Source organism: Alexandromys fortis, unplaced genomic scaffold (genome assembly GCF_014885135.2).
Source record: "Alexandromys fortis isolate MF-2015 unplaced genomic scaffold, M_Fortis_MF-2015_v1.1 scaffold_84, whole genome shotgun sequence".
Lineage (NCBI taxonomy): Eukaryota > Metazoa > Chordata > Mammalia > Rodentia > Cricetidae > Alexandromys > Alexandromys fortis.
Window position 1 is genome coordinate 335,185 of NW_026068017.1, and position 9,801 is coordinate 344,985.

Consider the following 9,801-nt stretch of genomic DNA (forward strand, 5'->3'; position numbering starts at 1 on the left):
ATAAATTAAAAAAAAAAATTTCCGCCTCCTCCCCTAGTACATTGCCTGAAAAGGTAAGAAGTTTGCATATTTCCAATCTTTTGAGGCTTCCTGTTGCTGCTACTTGTTTAGATGTTTTTAAATTGTAAGTTTTTACATTTTACCTTCCCATAAGTATAGAAAGGAGAAATAGGTGATAATAGTTGATCTGCACTAGAGATCCATGGGGTAAATTGGCCCTAGAAAGGTACTGGGTAATTGCTAAGTCTTTAATGAGTTATACAGGATCTGGGCTCCTATGGGATATAGGCCCCCAAGGACCTATGATGGCCACAGGGGCATGTGAGTAGAGATGTGGCAAAGGGATGAGTACACCATTAGTTCTTTGCATGCAAATAAAATAAAGGTGAGCAGGATCTTGAATCAGAAACTTTGGCTCAGCCTCAGCAGACATAGGTACATTGAGGAAAATAAGCCGGTGTCTTGCTCTCATTCCACATGAATTTCCAGTGAGATGCTAGACAGTTTTCCAGGTATGATAATATTCTTCCTTCTCTGTCTTCTAGGACTTCACCACACTGTACATGTATTTGTTTCATGATAATTATATAACCAAGTTCATATGGATGGGCTCATTACAATTACTCATTATGTAATTTTCTCTTGGTATCACATCATTTCCACATGAGAACAGCACTGTGAGATGGAGTTCACTGCTGTAATGTTGAGAGGTTGTTTACTATGCCTTCACCTGTGGGGTCTTATCAAAGTCTGAACAATGTCGTACCCAAGACAATGATTAGTTTTATCTGTACAATTTCCCAAATCAGTGTCTTAGTTCTAATATCTGTGATTGCTCCTAAGTGTAATCCATCAAGAAAGGCATTATATCATATAGGTACTCACGTAAAAGTACAAGAAGAGCTACTTTTCAACTCAGTGCTTCTACAAAATATAGGATGATATGCAACTGTAACAAATGTTAGAGAAATATCACCTTGGATTTTTTATTTGCTCTTCCATTTCACTACAGTGTGCTGAATATCGAAAGATGGTATGAAGTCCATTGGCACCATTGTTGATGGTGAGTTCTCTGACCTCATCCTTGCACACATGCCATCTTACACAAAAGTGCTGTTTATTTAGAGAAGGAGGAGAAACTGGGCATGGTAGCAAATGCCTATAATGCCTGTGCTTGGGAAGCAGAGGCAGGAGTGCTGTATGTTAGAAGCCAGGACTGGATACATGAGGAAAGCATATTTTGAAATGGTGCATGATTTCTTTTTCCTACATGCTTTCCCCTCTGTTATGCTAATTTTCAATGTCTACATGTGAAACTCTTAAATCAGCTGCAGTGAACATTGTAAGTCTGAGAAGATACAGGCGGTCAAACATAGGTATACATATCAGAGAAAGTTCTGTAGATCTCTTGATGTATTTACTCTGTTGTCAGTTTTTACACACTTGATAGGTTCATTCACCAGTGTTGCACAGAATCAAAACTGACATATAAGGTCGGGAGGCACTAATGCATGTGCCTCAGGATACAGACTATACAATGGGAATATGATTAGAAAAACATTTGAACAAGTTCCTAGAATACTGGCATCCAGGAAAAGAGTGTAGGCTACAGAGTTGTATCTTCAGCCAAAAAAGCAAAATTTTTCTTTTGTGAAGTGTCCTTTTCCTTTAGTTCCTTCTTAAGATTGCATGAAGCTCATCATGTTATGAAGTGTTAGTTACTTTATTCAGTTCCCACATATTAAATGATACTTACACAATACATGCATAGTTACACTGAGAAACTCTGTCTTAAAAAAAAGAGAATGCCTGCACAGCAAGTAGCTTTTGTCCAAAACTGGCATCAGGCTTCAACCACCTGATACATAAATTAGCCATCACAGATGATATAGATGTCTGAGAAAAAACTTAAGTAAAAATTCCAATCAAACTTGTTATTTCTTTTTTATATTGTTCATAAAACTTTCCATCCTGTCTTCTTCATCAATATCAATGACATTTTGTGAATTATAGCATGTGGATATGATTTGGAGTCATCAGTATTACTTCAGAAATTGACTAAACTTAACACTGCAGAAATGCAGTATTAGATCTTCGACACTTATTATGAAGTATACAGTTTAGGGCTAATTGGTTAAGTCTTTCTGTGTAAATGGGGATTTTTCTACTATTGAAGTTGAAGAAATCAAGTACTAATTTGAGCAGCAGGTACCTAATCTTCACTGGTGAAATCCAAGCATCATGGCATGTACTAGCCCTAGTTGGAGATTAAGAATTATTATAAATAATCAAACAGAAAGAAGCATATGAGACCTTTCATCCACATAGTTTACAAGTGATGGTGAGCTATCGTAAAGCAGTGATCAAAGTATTAGTGTGCAGGATACATACAGTATACGATGGAATACGGATGTAGGTCTCACTTATGGAAGGATAGAGTAAATTTAGCTGTGTATGTGCCAAGTAATATCCATTATATATGAGTGAGGATGGAGCAGTTGAAAGAGAAACAGAGGGGAAGCAGTGGTAGGAAAGTAGAGGAGAAACTCTGAAATGTGGAAGGTGGAGAGTTTTAACCCTAACACTGATAAAGAGAGAAAAGCAAGTGTCACTGTGAGAACATATGGGGATACCATTGGCCACTGTGAGATAATGAAACAACGTTTGTGTTTCTTATAGGAGCTTTTGTCTTGTCCTAAGAAAAACAGTGGTAATAGGAAGAATAAATCAAACAAGAGATGATGGAACTACTCTGTTAGGATGAGCAGTGTAAATGCAGCAGCTTTAAAGGAGACATGAAATGTAGACATGTACAGAGTCTGCTTTTGTATTCCAGCAAAAAGATGTGACCCTCATATATAGATACAATCTCACAGAAAAAAATGATGAAATAGGAGGAGAATAAAGGGGAGACTTATAATGCATGACAGCAGTTCAAAATAAGAAAAAAATTAATGGATAGAAATTTAAAGATTTGTGACTCAAACATGAATTTCTTTTACTACGTGGGAGAGGTAGGAAAATGAGGAACACTTTGGGAGACAACAGCATGAAGATGAAACTCACTTGGGGCTTTTGAGCTTCCTATGCCTTTTATAAGTGCAATGGAGGAAAAATGATTAGTGAACAGCGGTGCAGAAATAAGTATGTTACAGAGATATGGATGTCTGAATTTGTAATGGTAATCTAAGGCATAAGAGTATGGGCGATATTCTTGATATTTATATGATATTATGGCAATAAAATTTATCCAAATTCTTCAAAAACATTCATTATTAAAATAACATAAAGCAAAATTACAAATGAACAAATTACAAATTACAGTTCAGCAGAGAGCAGGAGAGAGAAGCTTTAGTCTATTTTGTAACTCCCTAGAAATGTCATAAAACTGTCTAGGAAAGGATGGGAATAGAAGAAACCTGTGTAGATAAGATGAGAAAATTCATTGATGTAACGTTATGATTATGGACATTTGGAGTTTGAGATTATAATTACTACGTTGATTATCAGATCCATTGTGGAAAAACAAATATCCTAACTATATGTTCACTTATACTTCAAATTTTAAGGGATACTGATATTTTCTCATTAGGATTCTGGAGATGAAGAATGATAATGGACAACCAAACTATCATCTCCCACTTCCTCCTCCTGGGCCTGCCCATCCCCCAAGAGCACCAGTACCTGTTCTATGCCCTGTTCCTGGCTATGTACCTCATTACCATCCTGGGGAACCTCATCATCATCATCCTCACTCTACTGGACTCCCATCTCCACACACCCATGTACTTCTTTCTCAGCAACTTGTCCTTCTCTGACCTCTGTTTCTCCTCTGTCACAATGCCCAAATTGCTACAAAACATGCAGAGCCAGGACCCATCCATCGCCTATGCAGGTTGTCTGGCACAAATGTACTTTTTATTGGTTTTTGGAAACATGGAGAGCTTCCTTCTTGTGGTCATGGCCTATGACCGCTATGTGGCCATCTGCTTCCCCCTTCATTACACCAGCATCATGAGCCCCAAACTCTGTGTGCTTCTGGTGGTGCTGTGCTGGATGCTGGCCACATCCCATGCCATGCTGCACACCCTATTGATGACCAGATTGTCATTCTGTGAGGACAATGTGATCCCCCACTTTTTCTGTGACATATCTGCCCTGCTCAAGTTGGCCTGCTCTGACACTCATATTAATGAACTAATGACATTTATCATGGGAGGGCTTGTTATTGTCACTCCATTCTTACTGATCATTGTGTCCTATGTACAGATTGTCTGTTTAATTCTAAAGGTTTCATCTACTCGGGTTATCCACAAGGTTTTTTCCACCTGTGGCTCACACCTGTCTGTGGTCTCACTGTTTTATGGGACAATTATTGGTCTCTACCTATGTTCATCAGCTAACAGCTCCACTGAAAAAGAGACAGCCATGGCCATGATGTACACAGTGGTGACTCCCATGCTGAATCCCTTCATTTACAGCCTGAGGAATGGAGATATGAAAGAGGCCTTGATAAGAGTCATTTACAAGAAGAAAATCTCCTTATAGTGGCAATATAAAGATTTTTACTTAAACTTATCTTGCACAAATATATTGGAATGAAAATTACAAAATATATCCAAATGTGCAGACATATATACAATAACAAACTACATAATATTTTCATTTGCTAACAGGAATTTTGCAAGTAGTTCAGTTAAGTTCAGTTAAGGGGACCTAAATAACTCAGTGATACCATCCTCTGTTTTTCATGCATGATCCTAGAAAACCATAAGGTAAGCACCATTGTTTCATCTGATTTCTTTTTCTTCAATCATTTTTATGGAAAATAGATTCTTCTCTCATACAATATATTCCAACAACAGTTTCCCATCATTCCATTCCTCTTAGATCCTCACATCTCCCTATTCTCTCTGATCCAATACCCCTCAGTTTTCTCTTTAGAAAAGAACAGGCCTCCAAAAGATGATAACCAACCATTACCAAAAACAAAGTATACAATAATACAAGGTGATAGTTATCATATGAAGGCTGGACAAGGCAACCCAGTAGGAATAAAGCAGTCTCAAAAACAGACAAAAAGAGAAATAAACACACACACACACACACACACAGAGAGAGAGAGAGAGAGAGAGAGAGAGAGAGAGAGAGAGAGAGAGAGAGAGTCAGAAATCCTACAACAACACCCAGCTAACTGTCTTCACATATAGGCACAGGACATGGTACACACTCAACATCCTCCATGCTTGCAATTCCCATCTGCTTCTGGAAAAACTCTCTATGATGGCAACTGGACAAGGTATGGATCTATGAAAACAGCAAATTATCAATAGGCATCATTTCATTGATTTCTTTTTGCCAGATTGATTCTGCCTAGGTCTGTGAACAATACATTCCCAGATCCCTGGCCATTCAGGCCATGGGCTCCCTCTCATGGGATGAGCCTGACATTAAACCAAAAATGGGCTGGCTACTCTGACAAGTTCTGCAAAACCATTGCCCCAGAACATCTAAGCTGATTTTTCTTAACTCAGAATGAATCCACAGCTTTTCATTTCCTGTGGAAACAAAAGAAAAAGCTCTTCTCCAAAGTAGAATACCTTTTGACTTCAATTTTGAAGTCAAGGTATTTTCAAAATACCTATCTTGGATTAATTCATCAGCATTTATAAGCAAATATCTTTTAGCAGATGTTGCTCCTTCCTCCGCATTCAAACCATTCAAAGAGAGCATAATAACCTACATTATCATGATTCTCTGTGTATTTTTCATCTTTATGTGGCTTTACTTTAACCTCTACTTCTTTTATTTTTTTACTCTTTGGCTTTTTGAGACAGGGTTTCTATGTATCTTTCTCCTTGAACTCACAGAGATCCACCAGTCTCAGCCTCCCAAGTGTTGGGATTAAAAGCATGAGCCACCACATCTTGAATTCACAGAGGTCTGTCTGCCTCTGCCTCCCAAGCTTTGGGATTAAAGGTGGGAGCCACCACACCTTGAACTTGCAGAGGTTTCTCTGCCTCTGCTTCCCAAACATTGGGATTAAAGGTTTGTACCACCACACCCAACTACTCTTTCTTTTCTATTTTAAGGACTTTTATCTTTAGCCTGCATATATTTTTAACATACTGTAAACCATTTAGAAGTTTTCTTCATCTTTCAATCTCTCTTTACTGTATATCTCTCCTTGTATATCTCTCCATTTCTGACCACGTGAGTCTTTAATTTGCCAAGCGCTATGGCTAGGATTAAAGCCGTGGCCTTGGTGACTGGATCCAGCCCATTCCTTAGCTTTATGAAATTCCAGGCTCACGGTGGAGGTAGCAGACAGAGCCATGTTTGTTTATTGCCACAAATCTATAGCATTTCAAGGTCCCTGCCACCAAGCAAGCTTCAGCAGTATACTCACAAACCACACTTAAATGCTCCTTAGTTGGACTGCCTGCCTGAAAGAGTCAGAGTTTGTCCTGGCAGGACGGCCCAGAAAACTGGCATTTTAACATAGCACAGCTTTTTTCCTGCTACAGCTGAAAACCAAAAGGCATGAGGTCAGCTTTTCACCAACACTGTTTCATGGTAGGACCTCTTAAAAGTGCTGCAAGGTTTTGCAGTTAAAGCATGGTCAGGAAGCCTCTTTTAAATGAGAGTGCTTGCCTCTAGCAAGCAGAGCAGACCCAAGAAATTGCTGCTACCAAAAAGCCATGCTTTACTCTATTCTTTTCTGTCTAGAATTACTTTCCAAGCTCTCTGAGGTTTTATGTGGATGCAGTTGTCCAGTTGGGCTCCATTCTGTATTTGAGTCTAAGGATATGTTGCTTTGGAAAAGAGGTTCTTCTTTTGTTTTCACAGAAGATGAGAACCTGTGGGTTGCTTCTAGACCAATATGGTTTGATGGAACAAGAGATCCTGAAAGGTTGCCGGGAACACCCCCACAATGAAAATACTTTGCTCAATAAACAGCAGAAAGTAAATTGGACAGAACTGCACCCATATTCCCAAATATTGTTTGTAAATGTTTCTTTACATTTAAAGTAGGATATGCTATAGAGAAGGATACTTTGCATTGGTATGGATCCTGCTTTATTAATACAGATTTAAGGTCAATTTTGTATATGTATTTCTGATTTTGATTAAGGTACTATGGTTGTCCAGCTCATTTAAAAATGTAATGTATAATTAAGAAATATAAGTTAACAGATACTCATCTATAATAGTCAAGCTTAGTGTCATGTTAGTTAGATTTTTTCTAGATGTATACAGATATATTTCAGTTAAATAGGTATTCTTCAAATCTTCCAGAGACCTTCAGAATATGGCATTTAAAATGTTTTAATAACTTAGGAATTTATATGACAATGACACACATCTGCTCCTGGAAGCACCAATTACTTCAAGAGGAAGATGGGTATTGAAGAAGCTCCTTATGGAGTTGGTTAGCCATTTGGGCAAGAAACTGCTCTTGCCTGGACTGCTTGTTAAACTGGACATGTAGGACCTGCAGAGAAATGACTGCTGAACTTGCGTAAAGGTGAGACAATTCTTCAGGGTTCCTACTTCATGAGAGAATCTGCCAGACATTTTGCAGGACACAGAAGAAAATGACTGACAAACTACCAATATACGTGGAACTGTTTCTAAATTTTTCTGCTTCATGGAAAAGTCTACTGGATATTATGGGCCAGTAGGCTGAAGATGGATAACCCAACAGGACAGAAAAACTTTGGGTGACTGTCCAGGTAGCAAGATGTCTCTGTCAATTCCAGAATTTTGGAAGTTTCTTGGAATGCACTTCCTGTTTACATAAGTAATATTATATCCTTCTGGAGTCTTTGATGGAGTTAAAAAGTAGATATAATTTTCCTTAGTTAGGATAAACAATAAAGTAGATATAAATATTATAATTGTAATTCTTGCTTGATAACTGTTTTGTTATATGTAATTTTAATATGTAAAGTTAAAGCTTTTCTTTTATTTAAACAGAAGAGAAAAAAAATGATGTTGGAGGTCCTTTTATATATGTTGCTTTTATTGGTTAATGAATAAAAACACTGCCTTGGCCTTTTGATAGGGCAGAACTTAGGTAGCTGGGGAAAACTGAACTGAATGCTGGGAGAAGGAAGGCAGAGAGAGACACCATGCAACAGCTGCTGGAGATAGACATGCTGAAACTTTGATGGTAGGACATGACCTTGTGGTAATGCACAGATTAATGGAGATGGGTTAAATTAATATGTTAAGAGTTAGCCAATAAAAAGCTAGAGCTAATGAGTCAAGCAGTGATTTAATTAATACAGTTTTGCGTGATTATTTCAGGACAAAGCTAACCAGGCATCTGGGATGAACAAGCAGCCCCTCCTGCAATAGTGTATGAAGCCCATGTATTACTTAAGATAGGCATATTGGTTAATGGGATCAAACTGAAGACCCAGAAATAAATTCATACCCTTATGGACTCCCACCCAATTACTTACTGGAAAACCAAAAATACAAACTGGTTGAAAAAAGAAGCAACTTCAACAATTCTGTCAAGACTGAAGGAAGAGGTTAGAAGATTGTAAGAGACATAGGTGATGGGTGACTTCAATGAAACAGTGTCTTCCAGACATAACAGTACTGATTGACATATGATCTCACTAGACTGTAACAGCATACTCAGGTTCCAGATAGATGGGGTATCAGAACTGATAGACTAAGAAGGTTCCCACTGTTAACCAAGAAGATATATGGAGGAGGTACTTGGAAGGACTGCAGGTGACTGGGGTCATGAACAAGTTGAAGGGGTTAAAAAAGTAAGGGTAGAGACAACTGTAATTGGAGTGAGGGCAGTAGGGCATAAGATGGAAACCTTCTGCAACATGAATTCCCTGAAATCTACCAGGGTGACTCTAGCAAAGACTCCTAGTAATGGGGGACACAGAGTCTGAACCAGCCATCTTCTGTAACCACATAATACCTCACAGAGACTGAACCAATAATAAGGGAGTCAGTATGGTTCCAACCGAGGTCCTCTGCATTTAAGTCATGGCTGTATAGTTTGGTGTTCTTGTAGGACTCCTAACAGAGGGAGCTGGATCTGACTCTGACTCTTTTACCTGCTTTTGGGAACCGTTTCCTCCTGCTGGGCTACCTCATACACCCTTGATATGAGGGATTGTGTTAGTCCTAATGTGATTTGTTATCCCATGTTTGGTTGATATCCTTGGGAAGTCTGCTCCCAAGAAGAGAAACAAAGGAAGAATAGGTGTGGGGGATGGGGAAGGTGGGACAGGCTGAAATAAGAATAGGGAGGGGGAAAGGTGGTCTTGATGTAATATATAAGAAAGGAATAAGTAAATAGTTTTTAAAATTTATTCAACAAACACACACAAAGAGAGATACAGAAAGAGACAGAGAGAAGATACATGAAACTGATATCTAATGGCAAATAAAAAAAAATTTCTCCAGTGAAGTCTCACAGGGAACATCAACAATACTTCAATGTAGTCCCTAATTGCCTACGTAGTTGACCAACATTAAAAGACCTCAGAATTTTTTTGATGAGTCGGGCAGTGGTGGCGCACGCCTTTAATCCCAGCACTCGGTTTGCATTTCCCTGATCACTAAGGAAGTTGAGCATGTCCTTAAGTGTCTTATGGCCATTTGAACTTCTTCTGTTGAAAACTCTCTGTTCACCTCAGTGCCCCATTTTATAATTGGGTTGATTAGCCTTTTACGGTCTAGTTTCTTGAGTTCTTTATATATTTTGGAGATCAGACCTTTGTCAGTTGCAGGGTTGGTGAAGATCTTCTCCCAGTCAGTGTG

General features: G+C 38.5%; 1 protein-coding gene across 1 annotated transcript; it reads left to right on the plus strand.

Moving 5' to 3' along the window:
* Window positions 1–3,609: 3,609 nt before the first annotated feature.
* On the plus strand, window positions 3,610–4,548 carry LOC126513981 (olfactory receptor 1468-like). The gene has a single exon (XM_050162626.1). The coding sequence runs from the start codon at window positions 3,610–3,612 to the stop codon at window positions 4,546–4,548; it is 939 nt and encodes a 312-aa protein (XP_050018583.1).
* The last annotated feature ends 5,253 nt before the right edge of the window (window positions 4,549–9,801 follow it).

Coding starts and splice junctions, on each gene's coding strand:
- LOC126513981 (XM_050162626.1), top strand. CDS start 3,610: ATGATAATGGACAACCAAACTATCATCTCCCACTTCCTCCTCCTGGGC.